This window comes from Gymnoscopelus microlampas, assembly GCF_963454915.1.
Source record: "Gymnoscopelus microlampas genome assembly, chromosome: 1".
Taxonomy (NCBI): Eukaryota; Metazoa; Chordata; class Actinopteri; order Myctophiformes; family Myctophidae; genus Gymnoscopelus; species Gymnoscopelus microlampas.
The window spans coordinates 27,967,705-27,990,175 of NC_139962.1; the positions used below are offsets into that span (position 1 = coordinate 27,967,705).

The 22,471-nt window shown below is 42.2% G+C and overlaps 1 protein-coding gene across 4 annotated transcripts in view; it reads right to left on the bottom strand.

Annotated features, from left to right (window-relative positions):
* Positions 1 to 22,471, bottom strand: part of sbf2 (SET binding factor 2) — a 144,946-nt gene that overhangs the window by 47,770 nt on the left and 74,705 nt on the right. For all 4 annotated transcript variants that reach the window (XM_084065708.1, XM_084065707.1, XM_084065706.1 and 1 more), the window contains exons 13-17: positions 21,770 to 21,868; positions 20,989 to 21,196; positions 19,961 to 20,070; positions 18,109 to 18,258; positions 6,523 to 6,591 (exon numbers count right to left, since the gene is read on the bottom strand). In XM_084065708.1, coding sequence (XP_083921834.1) covers positions 6,523 to 6,591; positions 18,109 to 18,258; positions 19,961 to 20,070; positions 20,989 to 21,196; positions 21,770 to 21,868 — 636 coding nt within the window. The remainder of the gene's footprint in view (positions 1 to 6,522; positions 6,592 to 18,108; positions 18,259 to 19,960; positions 20,071 to 20,988; positions 21,197 to 21,769; positions 21,869 to 22,471) is intronic.

Genomic DNA, 22,471 nt, shown 5'->3' on the forward strand with positions numbered 1-22,471 from the left:
ACAAAAATATTATTTATAAGTGTTGGAAACAAAAAACAACAAGGAGAAACAAGGAACAAGAAGTCTATGGGGGAACGCCATCCTGACCTGTGCACCATCCATCTTCTTATTTCATATGTTTCTACATGAGTCAGTGAGGAAAACTATTTGTATCCTGAGCAAAAATGTCTCCTTCCAAACAGTGTGTTTACAATGATCACTCCAGTAAAACAAACACGGTGTAAAAACATGTTGAACGCCTATGAATAAACAAGTCCATCATGGCATCCACATGCCATGGTTGTGTCAACGCACGATGCACAGTTGACAATAAATGTCCTAAAAAGCAGAGTAAACAGACAAAAGCCCAGCACTAGATGTCTCAGAGGTATACAAGGGTCACCCAGTAGATCATTTGCCTCCCCAGGACACAGCGTAAAACAGTTTGACAAGGCAAACTGTCAAATCCCTCCATGCATAAACTGTGGCAGAAAGAATGCTAACAGTGAAGTGTTTTTGGCTGTGTAAGTCATGTGGAATTATGCTTGGGCTTTTGACTGGCTGCTGTGTTCAATTTGTGTTTTTCCCCCCGTGAAGCTGACGGACAGGAAAGGCATGGATCTTTGCCCTGGTGATACATTCAAATGGAGCACGAGATGTCAAACACGACACGAAAGGATACAATAACACCGACTCAGACACCGATGACACCTGTTCCTCTCCCGATGAAGTCAGGGCTTACTAGATAATGAATGCCAGAGATACTGTTAGAATAGGCAACAACATGCAAAACTTCTGTCTCTGTAAAAGGCACTACAAAGGTTGCATGGGATTTAGGTAAACTTTAGCGAGTGAGGCCAACTGACTATGGCGGTCTAGTCTGGCATGCACGATATCTCCTGACAAACTGTTCATAGTGATGACAACACCATCAGTTCTATATTGGCCACATTATGGCACAAATCTCCCCACTGTCTGAAGCATTAGCATATGTCTATCATATTTGGCATTCCAAACCCCTCGAGAGAGGCCTGTGAAATAGGGAAAAGAACAGATTGAATAAAGAATGTGGGTCATTAGTAATAGCTCTTCAGTTTCAACATTTTCTGTCTCTTTCCAGCATCCTGTCTCTCTGGTTACGTAGATTCTGGGAGCAGGCTGGTGCACTGCATGGGTGCTTCCCACGTTCTGGATCTTAGACTTGGGGGCCATGGGGTTGGTAGCTCTGTGAGCATGAACCCAGTGCAGGCTTGCCAAACCCTGGCCAAGAAAACCCAAACAAGGACTTGACCAATGTCTGACTCCTTAAGTACTGTTGACACTCTTACATGGGCAGTGGAGGAAAACACTATTTATCCAAAGTTTGGTATGTGACATGTGATAATGTTGTTGACTGCACATACCACAAAATAAATCATAATAATAGTAATAATGATTCTAATCTTGTGGATCTCGGGATCCACATGGGAACGGCATGCTCCAGTGTGGATCTCGGACTTCATGTGGCTAGCCTGTGACGTCAGCTACAGAGAGAGTGTTGTCATCCTGCAATATGATGCTGGGAATCAATGTAGTTTCTGTCATTTTAACCGTCACGAAAATGGACAAAAAAGTCAAAGTCAGGTGTGTGTGCGAGTTGCCTTATATGGCTTGTAGACAGTATTGGGGGGGGGGGGGGGGGGCGAAAACTTGAAAGAAGAAAAACAAATTTAAAAGTTCAATTCAATGTTTCTGGGGGGAAATTCAAAGAGGAGCCAAGCTTCTTCTCCCCCTACGGCATCTTCTTCTTAATGGCTGGCCAAAACTCTCACAGTATCTGAGGACAGAGTTGGGTGAAAAACACACTCAGTGATCTAATGCCTCCTTTATCTGGTGCCAGGCATGCAATGACCAGCATAATTGCACTCACAGGGGTCCAAACTCAAGACAGCATAACAATCAGTGCTGTAGGTCACGGTCGAATGCAAACGCTAATAAAAAATTGACTGGCCTCCTGGACATGGTATAGACTGATACCAGCTGTCATATGACAATAATTTGGTAACATAAGCTCATGATGAGTTGATGATAAATTGAAATCAACTTGTCCAACTAGATATTATTTATATTTTTGGCATTTCTTTATTATGATAGATACAGTACAGTGCTAAGAGAGATAGGAAAAGCAGGAGAGAGGTAGGGGATGACATGCAGCAAAGAGCCTCAGGTCTTTTCTGTCTCTAACTCGCGCCAGCTGTGAGAAGGACTTTAGCCTTACTTGCAGTATAATTTAGTATGTGCTCTTACTCTGTGATCCACCGGGGTGCCCCTGGCTGATTATTTCCAAACTACTTATGAATGGTTATCTTAATGCATAATGCAATGCAAACGCAAACCACTCAAAATCAGAGACATGGACACTGGTGCTGAGGCATTTTTTCAAAGCTGAAACACTTGTGATCTAACCCAATGCATACTTCAGATGAGTGCACATTCAAGACCTTGCATCCATTATTACAAAGTTTCTTAAGGCCAGGACCATAAATAAGTGAGCCAGGATATAATTAAATGCATAACAAACTCAAAATAATGATTTTCAGTTAAATACTGGTCTACAGTACTTAATTGTAAAAATGTCCAAATAAGCTTCCCCCTTGTGGGCATTATATATGTTGTATAAGACTGGTATGCATTGTGTAACATACCATTAACATTAGGTGTATGACTAATGTATGTATGTGTCACAAGGTGAGGCCTAGGACCTTAAGTGCATGAAGTCAGCAACCAAAAAGCAGAACATGACATTATATAAGTTATATACAATTAAATATATTCAGTTTGACCTGTTTATCTTTGTTTTCACTTACTTGAAATGTGAAGATTACACTAGGAGTTAACCTGTTTGCATTTGAACTATATTGGTAGCCTATCTTGAACTTTACACACAAAGAGATAAAAGAATTGGATTAATTCCTCATAATTTATTAGATAACACATGGTATGCAACGTATGAATAATTAAGTCCACACCATAGGGGCATTTATGTAAAAAGCACAGTTTAACTGATGGTTTCATAACACTGGGGGAGCACACTGGAGCCAGCCAGAACTCATGTCAGTGACAGACTGACAGCCAAAGTTCATTGCTTTGACATCTTTCTGTGTGCCTGAGGTGTAGACGGTACCGCCAGGATGACAGGAGCATTTCATAAGGTTTGCCTGGAAAACAAAAACAATGTAATTGATTAGTTATGCAGCTTTGCAGCCACCTATTTGTGCAAATTGTAACCTAACAGCAGCAGCTGGACTACAATGTAATTGACTAGTTATGTAGCTTTGCAGCCACCTATTTGTGCAAATTGTAACCTAACAGCAGCAGCTGGACTACATAAACCACTGTAGTAGCATTAGCATCACCCAGTTACTTTTAGTTAGCGACCACATAACAGTTGTGTGTTTGGATTATAACTTACCAGTATGAAATACCGTGAACAAACACCGAGACCCACGCCATGCACATCTCTCCGTTAACTCATCTGATCTGAATGGTTTTGCTTCCACGATGTGAAGCTGAAAATGTCGGCTGAAAAGGTCGTGAGACAGGGTGGCAGTAGACGGCAACATTGCAGAGAGAAATTTTCTTCTTCTTCGTTTTTTAAACACGGTAAACATTGCAAAGACACTGGACAGAATAAGATAAGTTAGATGCACAGCCATTGCTACGTCGTACCATGTGACATTTGTTTACAACCCGGTATACCATATATAGGCTTCCTGGGAGTGCAATATTAGTGTCACGGCTACCCCAGCAAACAAAATGGCAACCGGAACTACAGCATGTCACGTTGGGAGAGTCACCGCCCAACTCCTTGGTCCCCTGGACGTAGATGTATGGAGATCTCTGTATCTGTCAGTCCTTGTCCATTTTATGGACGTATATGCCCATATGGGCATGTCCATATATGGACATATCGGTCGGATCGGCGGTTCTGCACAACCGCCAATTCAAACGACTCGACGGAAGGGACGCACTCCCTCGAGTCATTGCCGATGTGTGCGCTGAGTTTAAAGTCGGTCGGTCCCATATATATGTGCATGACCATATATGGGCATAGCTGTCTGATCTGTGGCTCTGGACAACCGGATCTCCATATATGCCTATATATGGGCGTAGCGGTCAGTTCGGCGGTTCTGGACGACATCTATCTGACCGACTCACAATGGTAACCATAACAACCAGAGTTCTAAGTTAGTTGTACCCAAATTCTGGGTGAACTCTATATATGCTTATGTCTGAGTCATAATGAACTCTATATGGTTATGTCTGAGTCATAGTGAACTCTATGTATGGTTATGTCTTAGTCATAGTGAACTCTATGGTTATGTCTGAGTAGTGACTGGGTGGTCCACCGGCCCACCAACCCATTAGCCAATTTTAATATAGGATGCTTCTATTGGTGCGATTACTTTCTTGCCAAATGCCATTGTTGCACTTGCAAATTATTTTAAATGTTCAGTATTGTATTAAATATTTTTTATATGTCTTGTAAATTGCAACTTTTGTACTGCTGCTACCCTGAACAGGGCTCCCTCGTAAAAGAGATCTTGTATCTCAATTGGACTCACCTGTATAAATAAAGGCATAATAAAAAATAAAACTAGAAAAAGTGCTCCTCGGAGCACAACTCTCCGCCAGAAGACTTGTGTTGGTTCGAAGGTCGCGAAGGTCGCTATCCCTCTTGTATATGTAAGTGTCCTATCCATCCTGTCTGGGTAAGTGTCCTCTTCCGTTCATTCTGTGTAAGTATCCTATCCCTCCTGTCCTATCCGTCCTGTCTATGTAAGTGTCATATCCCTCCTGTCTATATAAGTGTCCTATCTGTCCTATCTGTCCAATAAGACAGATAGGAACAATTGGACCGCGACTACTTGACTACTTCCGGTTCGAAGGTCTGGGAGTGAGCTAGTGGCCGGATTTTCGGTATTGGAATCTGGCTTATCACAGTGACACATGTATTTATAGGTCGCTATCCCTCTTGTATATGTAAGTGTCCTATCCAACCTGTCTGGGTAAGTGTCCTCTTCCGTTCTGTCTGTGTGAGTGTCCTATCCCTCCTGTCTGTATAGGTGTCCTATGTCATATCCCTCCTGTCTATATAAATGTCCTATCTGTCCTATCTGCCAATTATGTATCAGCCATGCAACCATTTCATGGTTCCCGTCTTACCTCACTCTGACAGTGGCAGAGACACTGTCAGAGTGATGCCATGTATATATAGGCCCGGTGGCGTCACTAGCCAATCAGATCACAGTATTTCACGTGTCACGTGAGGCTTGACCAATCGGTGTGTCATGTTTAGAAAGTGAAAACGCAGTGATAACAATACTCTCCTGGCGGAGAGTAATAAAATGCTGCAGTAATAATGATACATGCAGTCACAGGTGTGTGTTTATAGAGCATTTTAAAATGGGACAGATCAATTTGACATTGGGACTGTGCTGTTCAACCATTGTCGAACAGCTGACAAATCAAATAAAGGAACAAATACACAAGCACCACTGCTAAATAGTAGAATACGCCACACAACTGCAATAACAAGTAGACATTTAATTAGACATCATTCACATAATTAACGCATTTTCACTGTGGGTGGGCATAAACAAAAAACAACAAATATATAGTAAACACACAAGAGAATAGGGGGAGGGGCTAGGAAAATACAAGTTGTTTATCTGAGGAAGTTGTGTCAGCCTATCCCATGTGAACTAGATGGGTCACATGGTGGTGGCAGAAAGCTGGCCAGGTCTCAGTCCAGTCTGTCGGGGTATGCTATCAGTACCCAACACAAACCAATGTGGACAGTTGTGTCTGCACCCATAGCAACAAGAAAGCTGTGGGGACATATTTGCGGTGAAGACTGCAGCAACACTGACTCGATCATGCGGGTTGGAAACCACAGACCACAGCAGGTCCTCCAAACTTTGCTGTGAGGTCCAGTTATTTTTTTTACATGTGGCCCGGGCGACTGCTTGCATGCTGGTCCAGGTTCAACCAGGGCCAAAGCTATGTGCCTGCCTCCTCTCCGTGGAATTGCTGTCGCCTCCGAGACTTTCGCTGGCGTATGCATTGACACATGCTATTAACCTCTGCGCAGTCTGTCCTCAGAGGACATATTGTACTAGCAGGGTTGTTTGGGGTAGGAAGGGGTCTGTGTGGAACGGAGCGGCCCACAAAAAGGCTTGAGGATGCATCCCACAGACAAGTGAAGGCTGCTATTATAAACACACATCTTTAAGTGTCAGGGTGAATTGTCACACCATTGCTTAGAAAATGAAAACACAGGAGAGACAGAGGCAAAGAGAATCAGAGAGAGAGAGAGAGAGAGAGAGAGAGAGAGAGAGAGAGAGAGAGAGAGAGAGAGAGAGAGAGACACCTGGGGAGAATGGGGGAATTGTTGGGTCTCTGGAAGAGCATGGTCTTGACCTGCACTGTAAAGTGTCAGGATAACTTTTGTTGTGAATTGGTGCTATGTAAATAAAACTGACTTGACTTGAAATTCCTTACCCGGTAAAAAGCTGTGGTCAGGGGCAGCAGTGCAGCAGCCACAGTGAACTCTTCTGAGCTGGAACAGTCCTGCGGGTCAAACAACAGGTGGAAGTGAGCAGGGGTTAACACAGTACTTAAGCCCTATTTAAAATAAGCCTAAATAAGCTTCTCTCTTCAGATATAGTAGATCTGATATTTTCGCATCATCGCGTCATTATAATGACATGCCCAACATAGGGACACCAGGTTCAAAGTGGTTAAGACACATGTTGCAGACCTCTGAAAGGTGAAGTCTACAGGCTTGCTACACAGCAAAATCCTCAGTGTTAATTCAACTCAGAAAATGTAACCGTAAGGGTCCATTTTCACACTGAGCACGAAAGGTTCAGCCCAGAGAATCCAATTATTAACAAGACTCAAGTGGAGACCTTATTTGTCACTGCTGTCAGTCTAAAGTAAACAAAGTATTATTATAATGGCAATTGTATCTATTTTTAAAAGCTGAGGCTCTCTGTTAAGCAGCAGATGAACAATATGACACATGTTGACTATGGACAATTCAATGGGGGGCATTCAATACAACAGCAGTAAACATAAACTTCCTGTTACATAAAGACGGTTTGCTCTGTTTAACATCAAGCAGTCCTATTGGACATTGCCAGAATCACTCACATCTCCTCCACTCCACTGTTGGGACATATGCTTTCAATAGACTTATATAATCCCTGCCCTGACACAACTGTTGTCCGAATGTTCCAGTTTTGAATTTATTGGAAATTTGAACTGGATTACCATACTGTACACTGAAGAGAAAAAACCTTTCCCACTGACAAATAACTTGCAGTGTTGCAATATGGTCTGACTGACAACGTAATCTGCTTCTACTTGCAACTTTCACTTTTAAAAGATGGCAAATAAGAGGAAATAATTACGCATCAAGAAACTGTAGGGTTGAACACAGTAAGTTGTGGCTAAATATTTAATGTCCTCATAATGTCCTGAAAAGTCCACAGTTTTGGTTATTGAATGCTAAGCAGACTATCGACTATCTGAAAAAACTAATTAAACAGACTTCTACTGTCTATTTATTGATTCATTTACACAATATTTCAAAGGGACTTCGAATATGGGATTGAATGGATTAAAGCAAAATAAAACCTCACAACTGACATTTTTTATATGACCAAGTCTTAATGTGCGATTCGTGAAACATTACGAAAGGAGCCCCCCCCCCCCCCCCCCCCCCCCCGAACACTAGCGCTGTTTCCTAAACAATTAACACAATATGTAAAGTTAAGATGTTTTAATCATAATTTCGTTCCTGCTGTTCTACATACTGCCAACTAGGTGAAGAAATCACAGATTGAGGCTTTTAACCTTTGCTGTTATATGAAATATCCAAGACTATTAAGATTTTATGGAAGATGCTTCTGAACATATTGTTTGTTTGACCACTTCAAACCCTCTAATATTAAAATAATGACAGAAAATAGCCTATCGACTATCTGCGCAACATGCTTCCACAGAAGACGTGCTGGCTTCTATGAAATCCGTGGCGACAGAGAACTTTAACCCATGGGATAGTTTGAGGTCTAATAGACTGTGTTTAGCTGAGCATTCCAGAGAATGTAGGCTAATTGTACATTAAGAACCTTGGAGCAGGGGACATGGGTTCTGACAGACATCACAGAGAACTATAAGAATAGGAGAATAGGACAAAAGGACCTGATTTGGACCCAGAAGTACTTCATACACAGGAAATTGGTACTTAACTCTCGTAAGCTTTGTTGGGATTTATTTGTTGAACTCTGTAAATGAGAATGGCTGCCGGAAACTTGATTTAAGACCATGTCAAAATAACAGTGCTGATCCTGATCTGGTGGTGCGCCTCATAACCCCCAGGGGGACCCCATGGCCAGGGAAATATAAATCACACACGCATGCGCGCACGCACGCGCACACAAAGTTCCTCATTTTCATATTAACTTAATGTCATGTTTTGCTCAAAAGGGCAACTAACAGATTATCCAAGTCTTCAATTTTGGCGGGTGAGATGGGGAAAGGATCGTGACAGGAATGCTGTACTTCCCCGTCAGTGGTTGGCTGGGGGGCCTCCCCTGTTCCCCCCCATCCCTCAAAAAACGCAGGAATGCACAGAGAGCAGCAAATGCAAAACACACGTCCCTCAGTTACACATGAAAGCCTAGCCCCCCATGGACAGAGCGGCATACTTTCTGTTTTATTTTTCTTGTCTCCAGCGCTTTTACAGTTATTTGGGTTGTGGTTAAATGTCCCTGCTTGGAGCGGCATCGACGCATTGTTTACCAGCATCCTTTACAATGCCGCAGGTCACAGGAGTTCATGGAACCCAGTGAAAATAGAACAGCAAGTGGAAGTGAGGAGAAAAAAGAAAAGATCGGTACATGTACGGTTAACAGACCTAGCATTATTCACACAGAAAGACTTCAGTATAAGGTCAGCAGTACTGCTACGTCTGCAGGCCAACATTTGTATTTCACATGAGCCGAGGCCGTCAACACCAAAAAAAGCTGCAGCCCCGCTTCAGATGATGGAAAGATACACAGTCCTGCTCAGGACCAGGCTTTGCCCTGCGATGTGTAAAGAAAATAAAAAAAGGCTGATTACACACAGCCATATATCAGCAAGTACATAATTAGGTTTACTTAACCACTTAAACCCTATATACTTAGTCGACCATAGTCTCCCAGGGGTCTATGCTAAGCCCCCCTCACACTAAATATCTTGGTTGAAAATAGCTTATCTACAAGATTGTAGATTTGCTATATTGCACCGAATGTCTGCCTCAGAATAGGGACGCCAAGGGTTCAGGGGGTTAACGCCACTTCACAACAATGTGGCTGCTAACTCTCCATTGGCGAATCACAAAACAATAGTTTTGAAGGGCAATAGAGTGATCAGATCTGCACCTTTAAATCTGCAGAGAGTTTTTAAATTGAGTGTAGACATTAGCGTAGAGCTGCTATTCCGGGTGTTTCACCAGCATACACAGTGAAATTATCACAAATGTGAGAACATGAAGCATGAACTCTAGTCAAAGGTAAATAGTCACATAAGTAAAGTGCAGAGAAAACAATGTAGTACCTCAAAGGAACTAAGATACCGGGTAAACAATGAACCTAGCATCTGTCTAAACCAGTGTTTCATACTGTATGCAGTATATATATATTCAAAAAAAAAAATCAAAACAACTTTTGAAACATCTAAGGAATTCCATAAAACAATTAAGTAGTGAAAGTAGTGACGTAGTGAAAATAACAGATCTGTTCTAGTTCTAGTTTGGGTCTGGAGCTAAAAAGTTTGGGAACCACTGGTCTAAACAACATGCTATCTAAATAACATTCTTAACATTTGTGGTCAAGAAGGGCAAGAACAATTTACAGTGTAAATTACACTCTCCTGATACTCAGGGTTTTTAGCTGCAGTACTTGACAGAGACGAAGGAATGAGCACCTACAGTATGACTCAGGACCCTAAGCATCCTGGTACAGCTCCAGGCATACGTGCATACCCAAACGTGCTGTACATCATAGTGGCGGGGGGTGTGATGGGGGGGGTCCATAGGAAAGGGAGTAAAAAGGGGTTAACAACCTCCGGCCCTTCTTTCCTTCTTCCCCTCCCTTTTTCGCTCTCTTTCTTTTCCCTTGTGATTCATGATGAATAATGCGGCTAGACTTTCTGACAGGCACGTATACAACAAGCAAAACAAAGATTGTGCACACGTGACCGTAAAAAGAACGACAAGAAAAAGGAACGTGAGCAAACAATAGCTTCCTGTGTGTCCTACGCACAGTGCGCAGCTTAGTGCTTTCCAGGAAAGCTCTGATCAGGACAGCCAGTCAGAGAAAGAGGCATGCATATACGATGCTTTAACGACACTACAGCGGCACCCATTTGTAACTTGCAGGCCGTTAAATTTCCGAGTCCGAGCGTAACGCGCAGAGGAATATATCCTACAGCTTGCCTCTGTACATAGAATGACACGCATTACAAGGGTTCTGTGACAAAAGCATGAAGCACAAGTTGTGTAAATGTTTGTGTTGTTTATACTGCTTAACATCCATGGCAAATTATCTGTACATGGGAATGACACACAGAACAGCTTCCCAGTGTCTTTGTTACATAAAGGCTGCCTAACAAGGTAACTAAAGCAGACACAGGAAAACGTTCTTTCTCACAGCAAGAGCCGCCCTAATTTATGATATACAGCATCTAACTCTATGCAAGTGTACAGTATGTAAGAAGTGAAACTAAAGAACAAACATGTTGCTAGAGAAGAGAACCCTCGTGTGAACCGGAATGGAGAGGGAGGGACAGAGTGTGGGTGGCTTACATTATTTGGAACTTAACAGTGGCCCACTTTTGAACGAGGCAAGCAGCACAAGGTGCCAAGTATTTCACACTATTTAAGCGTAAACGATCGCCCATACGACTCGTGCAAAAACAGAAAGGGAGTTCTAGATCATGCAGAACTCATGGACTCCATGCCATTCCAACCGCTTCCTGTGAACCCCTCCACCCCCCTCGTAGTAACTGCCATTTGGAGCATGTTTTTGAGCACCATCATGAGGCCCACAGCCATAAGAGAGCAGAACACAGAGGGCCCATAATCCTTTCTGGCAGGAAATGGTTGGGATGCCAGGATACATCCACAGCAGGACTCATTCCCCCACATGGCGTTTTGCGCAACGTTCACTCCAAACCTGCAACAGCTGGGGCACTGACCAGGACATGCACACACAAACAAATACATCCACTAATGACTGGAATATCTTAATGAAGGTCATTGCTGTATACTGTACAGTAGGACACATGACACTGAGTTTTAAGTAACAACTTAACCACATCATCAACCCTGGCATCCCGATGGCATGCCATTAAAGGCAAAAATGTACAAAGTTTTTCTTAATAAAAAAAAAACTAAAAGAAATAGAGAACATCGCACATCTCTAAGCTCATGTATCACAGTGCATGTGTTTTGAGCTTAGATCACCTATTTTTGGTATTTGTTGTACGATACGAAGTAAGATCTGTAGGGTTTAAAGGGATATTTCACTTTCAAAAAAACTTTGGGTCATGTTATCGTCTACTCAGGCTTTTGTGAACCCCCTAGATAGTTTTTTAGTTGCTTGATTCAGTATTTATATATTTGATATACATGTTATCAGACACGCTCCCTTCCTATACAAACCCATTGTAACTTCAAACTCCATTTTAACCATGTTAGATTCATCAAATACACCGGTGACTGGTGACTGATATTGTCCTTCTAATACGTGAGGAGACCGTGTTTTTTCATTTGTTTGTAATATTTTTTTGTGAAAATGAAAAATATTAAATACAATAAAAAATAATAATAAAATAAATGAAAAAAAGTAATCGAAAAAACACGGTCCCCTCACGTATTAAGAGGGCAGGATGAGTCACCAGAACCAAGGACGGGTGTTTTTGACGAATCTAACATGTTAAAAATGGAGTTTGAAGTTATAATGGGTTTGTATACTGTAGGAAGGGGGCGTGTCTGATAAAATGAATATCAAATACCTAATACTGAATCAAGGAACTTAAAAACTGTCTGGGGGGCTCACAAAAGCCTGAGTAGACTATAAAATGACCCAACGTTTTTTTGAAAGTGAAATATCCCTTTAAGTGGTTACAGTATCCCTTATTTTGTATATATGGGGCACTTTTTTTTAAATAGCTGATGATCTACAATCTCACAACGCATCGTGACATGTTTTCTGCTTGTAGATCCGCTTCACTATTTTTTTACATTTTGGAAAACTTTTGAACTACATTTTTGCCTACTGTATAATGACAGCCCAAACTAGGGACAAAAGGTTGAAAGTGGTTTTAAGCAGCTACAAAGGGTTTAGACATGAAAAGGAATAAGGAGTTTGTGCAGCCATAATCTACTTGTATGAGAGCACATCATCATTCTTGAAGCGATACAAGCTATAGCTTATGTAAAAACATATACATATGAAGCAAGTCAGTACCACATGCTTCAAATATCCTCACCTTTGGCCTATTGTACTGACATGCATTTTTGTATTACATACTACTTCCCGTTGCTGTGCTCCCCTGCAAACCTTTGTAAGGCTAATGCTGATTGCTTACAGACAACAGAACTCCTCCTTCCCTGCAGCCACAAGCAGACTTTTCCATAAAAGTTTGTAATTGGCCTCATAATAATGATGTCATTAGGAATGTGAGGGACATGCACGTCTGACATTGTAATGAGGCGTCACGCTGTCATTGTACAATCTAAAGTACATGCAACATTTTTACAGCATAAGTCACTTTGGCTTTGTTAGGGCGCAAAGCGGGATCATTTACTCTCTCTCTCTTTCTCTCTCTCACACACACAAACACACACACGTACATAATTACTGGCAATGGTGCTCTTTGTATCCTTTTGGGATTTTGATAAGAGTTGGGCGTTGAAAGAGGAGTGATAAAGAATTTGAGAGTAATTTCTGGCGTGTAAATGTACTATTTATATCTTTTGACCCATAAGAGACAAATCTCTTGACCTCGACATGGGATCAAGGAACAGAACCAGAAATTAATACCTGGAATCAGTCTTGATGAAATAGGAGAAATTAAGTCAAATATAAATGTCAAATATAAATAAGGTTAGAGAGAAATGTTTGCCATATTATATCTCATATTCTAAGATAACAGCAGTCCATTCCAAATTCACCATGTGTAAAGATATTACTCAAACCCTCCTCTCCAAAGGTCCCAAGATCCCATGGGTTTTGAATGACCTCGCCTAAGAGGTCAAGGTGGCCAAATCACTATACGATACTCTTCTTTTAACCACCTGGTCTAGTGTCACTATTTGGGTCATGTCATTATAGGCAAAATCTTTCCAAAAACAGCAAACATAGCACATCTACAAGCTCCCAACACATCGCAATACGACATGTTGTGAGCTTGTAGATCGGCCATTATCGCCATGCGCCAGTATTGTCTGACCCGGCGGAGTCTCCGGTAGGAGACTTGCAGAGTCTCCAACCGGATGCATTGTACAGAATCCGCCGGATATCAAATTATTGGCTTAGGGGGTGCTTCATGGGATGTGTAATTGATAGAAAATAAGTAATTTTTTGGGTGGACTACCCCTTTAAGTACCTGCCCACCACTGCAGAGTCTAGGGGTTTGTAACCTCGCATCACCAGTCTTTCCACCTCGGAGGAAAGCCTGGTATTCGTTACTGAAGGCCCATATGATCCGGTCTAGACCACGCCTACTGAAAAAAGAAAAAAAAAAGCATCCTCTTTCCGGTTTTGTCGCGATCCGGTTTTGCGGTGCCGCTTTGTTTTGGTTCCCCAATCCCTATTTAAATGGAATAGAATTTCCCCGTGGGATAATATGGATAATACAGACGCTAAATAGTCTCTGGAAAGTACACTCACATTTATATTTAAAAAATAAGCTAAACTACGCCGTATCAAGGATTTTGGGGACGGACCTATTTTGGGGTGAGACGTCTTTCCGGTTTGTCGCGATCCGGTCGCTTTTCTTTTTTTTCCCGACCGGATCATATACCCGAAAAGGAATGCTGCCCAGGCTAAGGGGTTTGAATCTACTGCAGTGCATCTGGGCATGGGGTGAGAATACTTGGCTGTTCTAAATAAAAATAATAAAAACTCATTCACCTTCTCTAAGGGCCATGGTAGTATGATCAACCTGCCTTTCTCAAGATGTGTATTAAAACCAGTTTCAATGAAATGTCCCTGAATAAACCAGGTCAGGACTTCATAGTACACAATGTGCCAGTTTATACAAAGATAAACCATCACACACTGTGAATCTAATGCCACGGGCCTGACACACACACACACACACACACACACACACACACACACACACACACACACACACACACACACACACACACACACACACACACACACACACACACACACACACACACACACACACACACACACACACACACACACACGGCTGTTTGTTCTCTCCAGTAATCAACTGTGAAGGTTAATACTCCAGGCATCTCACATGTATTCCCTCATGTCATTCTTAACTGCATTCAGTATTCCCTGTGCAATGTTACTAAAGAAAGAAAGAAAGAAAAAAACTCATCCTATGTCCGGCTGTGGAATTGATTCTGTAGCATATCGCTCATCTGTTCCTAGAAAAGCTTACACATCAGGATCTCATTTTCTCAAGTAAAACAACAGACGACAGGCACGCTTGCAGTCTGGCTATCAAATAGCAGCGGCATAATAAGCAATCTAAATGGTATGCATTCAGATTGCATTGTTCCAGTATGTCAGTATTCACCAGAGGGGCCAGGCCAAAACGATGAATATACAGTACATTAATGGTAGTCTGCTTGTCACTCTGGGGCTTTTCAACAGCTGCAACACTACAGGCAGACTACTGTGAAATCAGCATATTGTCACTGTCGTGTGGAAACCTTGTATGTCCAAAATGGTTACTTTTCAGGAAATGGAAAAAAGAACCTGTGTTCCAATGCGTCCGATGTAATTATTATTTAGTTAAATGTAGGCTATCTTTGCTACTTTTGTGTGACAAGATACTGTAGTATGATGAAGTATAGGGCATACATTTACTGGTGGAAAAAATATGAAATATGGAGATACAAGGTTTCTGCCAAACAGTAACAATATTATTAATCTCTGCTCCTGGTCTTGAAGACTTGTGATACAAATTGCAGATGCAGACAGGCAGCATGGCACAGCTTTTTCCCCTTGACACCCCGTCCTTACAGTATGTCTACATCTGGAGGCACTGGAACATGTAACAAATGGATTTGTCACGTAGACCGTGCATCAGCCAAGGCATCCATCCTGGACTCACCTTCCCTCTGACCAATTTATAAGAGGAGAGAAAATGACAATGTGGAATGGCCTCCAACAGACTCCTACAGGCCAGGTCCAAGCAGATGGCGGGATTCATTGGTTCCCTGGCCTCTATCATTTGCTAAAAAGAATGTCTGGAATCCAAAGTCACTCCATAAAAGCCACGCTCTGAAAGCACGTTTCAAAATCATTAAAACCGCTGCCAAGGGGCGACACAAGGCAGTAAAACATGAGGAACTACCTCTAGACCTGAGCACAGCTCGTTGAATGAAGCCCCACTTGACACTTTATGAGCTGCAAGCTCTGAAGTGACACGAAACATATCACTTATTTTGGTTTGTCAAAGAGCTGAAGCGCATGAAAAATAATTCATAACACAAATTAATGCTCTTGAAAGCTGTGGAATCCTGGCGTTCAGTTGATCTCGTTGCATGGAACCCGACTGAGTCTCCGTATTGCAGGATGCCATGTATCGTCTGCTCCATCATACAAAGCATCCTGCAACACGGAGGCTCAGCCTGGTTCAGCGGCATTTCAGCCCAACTGAAAGCCAGAATGCTATGGCTTCCAGGTGGCGGGTCACTCTGTAGAAAATTCCTTCCTAAACAGCTGCACTAAACGTACTGTACCCTCAGACTGGCTGACAAATTTGCCCTGGACCGTTCTCATGCCCTACATGAGGAGTACCAAGTTCTGCCCTCTAGGAGGCGCTTTATGGTGGCAAGCTGCAAGAAGAATGAAGTACAAGCACTTTTTTGTTCCTCACTCTACACTGCTCAACCAACAGGAGTGCAGGGAGGTGTTCCTCACTCTATAACACTGCTGCTCAACCCACAGAGGAGCGCAGGGAGGTGTTCCTCACTCTAGAACACCGCTGCTCAACCCACAGAGGAGCGCAGGGAGGTGTTCCTCACTCTATAACACCACTGCTCAACCCACAGAGGAGCGCAGGGAGGTGTTCCTCACTCTATAACACCACTGCTCAACCCACAGAGGAGTGCAGGGAGGTGTTCCTCACTCTAGAACACCGCTGCTCAACCCACAGAGCGCAGGGAGTTGTTCCTCACTCTATAACTTTCTCGATAAAGGCAGTCTTGTGTAGACCGACAACTATTCCACAATCTTCGAATGATATACAGTATAGAGTCTGGAAACTACACATCCCGAAAGCAGAGAATGGAAGCTGTCATCTGTTCATCATTTCCGTTCACGAAAATATATTTTAAAATATCTTTACATTTTATAATTTCCATTTCTGATAAGCAGCAAGCTACTGTATATATGCTTCGATTATTTTGATTTATATTAGGACAAATTTATGCGACTGTAAGTACAAAATGGAAGCGGGGAGGAGGCATCACATCCCCTTTATCTTCTGATAAAGCTTCCGTGCTCCAGACTGTATGACGAAAATTGTGGGAGGCAACAGTCTGGCTCGCGAGGCTACGATAAAGGCAATGCGCAGGTTACTCCGCCTGCTTCTATCCTCTATCATCCAGTCTCGTGGAGAGCCTCAACTTCAGCCTTGGAAACAGGTGGGTTGGCTTGGCTTGCAATCACTTGTCTGCATCCTCTGATCCTTGATAACATGGTACTTTCCGTGTCGTATAGCTTTGTCTGTTGGAGTAACTTATCCAACACTGGTTGGTAGTCATGATTTCGAGTTCCCACCTGATGTCGTGTGGAAGGTCCGACTCGTCGTGATACGATCAGATGTTTGTCCTCCAAAGAGGATGACACGATCTCCTACAATGCAACAGCACGTGGAAAACATCCAAGACCTTTCCCCTTGAGCTCAATCTCCTTCCAGGAGAAGGTCTCTGAATTGAATTGATTTCCACAGCTAGCAGTTGGTCTCTGTGTGAAACACACAGATGTTGTTGTAATGGGTGAGCTGGTGCCCTTGGCCCCCAAAGACAAATCTTTGTCCCGATGATGGTAGCTAAGCTATCGTCAGCAGTTCATGTAGGATTATTTTTAAAAGTAGGCTAAACTACAGTTGAATTGCAGTGGCTTCCTAATGGTACACAGTTCCTACCCCGAATGGTGGCACCGTCTCAATTGTGGGCGTGAAATCGTAGGCGCCCTTGTGTCTCTATGATGTTACTCATACTGAATGGCCATTTGGCAAAACAAAATATTTGAAATAAAAAAAGTTTGTCAGTACTATGACATCAGTAATATGACATCTGTCTCCCATATTTGCACACACGCAAAGAAATGCACAGGCATATACACAGAGATTACATGGAATTTAATGGATGTAGACAGGCAAAACCCTGGTAACGGACTGTTTGTGACGATTTGAGTGCTTGAGGTCTCAAAGCTTAAACATGCAATAGCCTAACTTCTGTATGGTTCTTTAACTAGAACCATGGCACATTACTGCCTACCTGCAACAGCTGCCTAATTAAAGCCTAAATGCCTGCATAATCTACTCCAACTTTGATACGTTTTCATACACAAGAAACGTATCTTCACATCCCTAGAAATGTGTGTGGAATATTAATTTATATATGAATATTAATACTCAAAAGAATAAGTACTTTAGAAATATGCTAGTTCTAGTGTTAACCTATCCTAAATATTACGAGTAGTGGGCAGCCACAGTACAGTGCCCAGGGACCAGGGCAGGGAACAAAGGCACTGGCAGCTGTAGTTCCTAACACAGAAAGGCCACATCGGGATGTAATGTAACTTGACCCACCTGCAGGGCACAGTTCATCATGCGGATGGTGTAGTCAAACTGTTGGTGATCCAGTATGGCCCGGTTCTGTTGGACATGTAGCCTCAGCTCCTCCGTCAGACAATGGCGAGCTGCTTTACCTTTCAGGGCCCGCAGTGCAGCTGGCAAGGTCTGTAAAAGACAGATAGATATTAAGTATAAAGTCAAGTCAAAGTCACATTTTATTATAGCCCAATATCACAAAACATGTCCCAAAAGGGCTGTACAGAAAAACAAGCAATAATAAAACAAAGTACTGCAATGCATATACATACTGTACATATAAATGCGTACAAATCACACACATAAAAACAATGTAGGCAATTTAAGATAAAGACAATGAGCTGGGTGACTTTAATTTAGTACTTGGTTCAGACTAGGTGATGTCAAAGGCTGGTGTGAAACATTGTGTTTTCAGTTTACTCTTGAATGTGTTGACTGAGCTAGACTCTCGGATATGGATAGGGAGATGATTCCAGAGACGACGGGCTTGATAGTTAAAGTTAAAATATATACATACATATAAATATAATATCCCTAGTTATAAGGACACACGCATATAGATGAGCATTGCAACATAGGACAGGAAACAATAGGGACGGGAACTGATAAGATTTACCAATGCCATTAGTGATTCTGCTTATCGCTATGATTTTCCCTTATTGATTCCTGACCAATTTCCAGTGAGAGTAGAAAACAGTAGGTACACAGGTTTGTCTGAGCACTGTGTCGAAACAACAGAAATAAAGCATGCATGTAAGCCTAATAACATTCTGAACATGTATAAATTATAATGCTCCTTTCTCCTTTCAGCAGCATAGACACATCGCGTCGTTGTTTTGCAATGAGCAACTGACAGGAAAAAAAGGCCAGCATTGATAAAAGGAATCGATAAGATCAGAGACACACAATGACTTTTCTCTGATTTAACGATTCAGATTCTCTAAAAACTATGTCGCGATGCGACACGTTGTGAGCTTGTAGACTGGCTATTTTCACTACTTTTGTGTGACACTCTTGTGTGTAGGGCATCAATTTACAAAAAAACCTAAACGTTGAAATAGGGAGATACACGGTTTCTGCACAACAGTAACAATATGGTCTGTGCACTAACCATCTGAGCCACCAGGCACCCCATGAAATTAATACATCCTACCTTTATTATATACCACAGTGAAGTTCAGAGAAACATAAAGCAAGTGACGGATCTTTCACCAGTAACATTGGACATGGTTAGAAGTTATTGGCTTGCTGTATATGGCTAATGGTTTTCACATTGACCATATGACAGTGAAGGGTTTACAGGCTGAAAGGAAATGTACACAGCGCATGCTATGCATTTTTGCATTCGCATAGGGATGCATGCTTGCATTATATAACTCCCTATTGAGCCAATGGGGTACATAAAGCAACTGGCAGCCGTCCCATTTCAAGCACGTTGAATAGTGTGTTCCCATGGGCTCACACACAGGGGGACAAAACAGAGGGAAATTTAAAAAGGCTCTTTTTGTTTTTTGTATGTACTGTAAATGCTATAAGATAACAAAACAAAAACATGAGCAAGAGGAGAATATAATATATCCACAAGTGCCATTAGCCTCAGAGCAATACCATTAACCCTAGAGTTAAAATAATAACATTGTTTAGTGAAGATAATCACTAGATTATGGGGTTTTAAGTGTCAGTGTGCCAGCTGGGACATATTAGGATGCGGAAGGTGCAGAAAGATCTACCACACCAGACGGCCTGCATCATGGGTTTCAGTGCGGAGGATAGATGCTGGCGGGTGCGCAGCCTTTATCAAAGTCATGTGCTGACAGACGCTATGCATTACCTTCTCCGTCTCCAGGGTATTGTTGTCAAAGATGAAGGAGATGCAGCTCCTCACCACCTCCAGTCGACGAGCGCTGTTAAACACCGAGCCGCTCTTACCCCCCAGGGACACTAGAAAGACAATACCAACAAACAACACTGAGGTATTTACAGTACCACTATGTCAGATACAGAGTCAACTGGTTCTAATTTTAACCACTTGAATACCAGCATCTATATTCTGCGTGGAAAATTGCCCCAAAAAATAGCACATGTACAAGCTCACACAATCTTGTAGATCGGCAATTTCGGGTTGGAGATTCGATGTGTAGATATAAAAAAAGAAAAAGCCAATTCAGGTCTGGTTTTCTAGAGGGTTTAAGTGGTTAATCTCTCCGGCCTTGTTCACAAAACATAAACTGTACTATTTCAACACATTATAAGGGTCTAGGAACATGACTACATGACTTGTTACACTTGACATTACTGAAGACACTCTTTAAAAAAGATATCTTACGATTTAAAACATTTACTAAATGTCCATGTTTTGTGATAACCACTAAAATTCTTCTTTTAAAGGAGTAGTTCACCCCAAAACCTTTTCTAGTTTTTGTCACATTCCTAAGCCAATAATTTGATCACCGGGTCATCGGTCAATAGGCAACTCTTTGAGTCTCGGTCATCAAATTATTGGCTTAGGAATGCAACAAAAACAAAAAGATCTCCATGAATTCAAGGCTTCATGGTAATTGATAGAAAATGATGTATTCTTTGGGTGAATTACTCCTTTAAGATGATAAGAAGTCACCATGAATGTTTAAATTTCAAGGGGTTATTTTCTCACTAGACTCTTTTTTCCCCCTTTTTACCCGTTTTTCTCCCCAATTTAGTCGAGCGGGAACATTAGCCAAAAATAGCATTATTTTTTACTGAGAAATTTGGTACAGTCGTAACCCAAGTCCGTTTCTCTAAGACTAGAGGGTTTAGGTGGCTAAACTGTGTCAGCTATGATACAGTGAGTGACTGTTTGTTACAGTCAGTGTGACGTACCAACTGGTGGCCCAGGAGGCACAACGCACTTCTTTTCAGGCCGCGTGCTTGTAGTCAAAGATGTAGAGTATTTGGCCACGCCCTCCTGAATCAACGCCTCCACCTTGGCGTCCTCGAGCAAGGGGAAGGGCACCTGGTGCACCCGTAGGTGGGAACCCTCTGACGGCCGAGGCACTTTCTGGAATGCCATGTGGGGGTTGGGGTTCTCCTATAGGACAAAGCAGCACATGCATTAATACGTTAACATACAGCAAGATACACACACACACACACACACACACACACACACACACACACACACACACTAAAGCTCGAGTTATTCTTAGTTGCGCGTCCAGTGTCACACACTGAAAATTGTACGCATTGCATATCTGCTATTTTGGTTGCTTAACACCAGCACACAACTACCGGTAAGTATAAATCAGGTATACTGTAACACTAACCCGAACTAACCCCTAAATGTCTAATCTTAACCTGGAATCTTTCCTTAAATGTAAGCCCAACTCCAAAAATACTTTTAACCACAAAACAACCATTTTGCATGTGAGGACCAGGAAAAGTAGCTTCACAGTGTGTATTTCTCAAATTCTGCTATATTTGTGGGGACATTTGGCCCTCATAAGTATAGTAATACAAGCATGCGGGCACGGGCACAGACACACACACACACACACACACACACACACGTGAGTAACTAGTTATCCGACACTGTAAGAAATGAGTAGTTGCATTCTGAGGACAATAATAATAACTATATTATAATAGATGGAGCAGATCTTACGTTCTTGTAGAGCTGTTCAGAGAGCTCCCTCATGTGCTTCTGCATCAGGGCAGGGTTCATCTCCTCCTCCTTAAAGCGCTCAGGGTCAAAGGCCACAAGCTATGTGGGGGCACACACACACACACACACACACACACACACACACACACACACACACACACACACACACACACACACACACACACACACACACACACACACACACACACACACACACACACACACACACTACTGTAAATACAATCTTAAATTGAATAAGTGGGCTGTTAGACAATAGAAAAGTATTCAATTTGATAATTGAAGAATACAATGTTATAAAAATATGCAAGTTCAAATGGTACAGGTAAGATAACTGTCAATAACCCATTCGGTTAAAAAACATACATCTTTTTTTATCTTCTGGGGGCAGGTTTTTTTTTTTTTTTGTTTCTAAATAACAGATAATCATGCTTGGCTGTGCCCCTTTATGCTATTTTTCAGCTTGCTTCATGCTATTGGGCAAGGATAAATGTCACTTTCTCGGTCTGGCAATTCCAAATTTGACGCACTGGGAGTCAAACCGGAGCCGGAAGTTCAATGGACTGCATTGAAGTCAATAAGAGCCGAGTAGACAAGCGGTTGCGACATTTGTCAAATAATCGGTTATGACTGTGCCATAAGTATGGGCTGTCATCGCGAGAATTGGTTGACAGGCTGTCACAA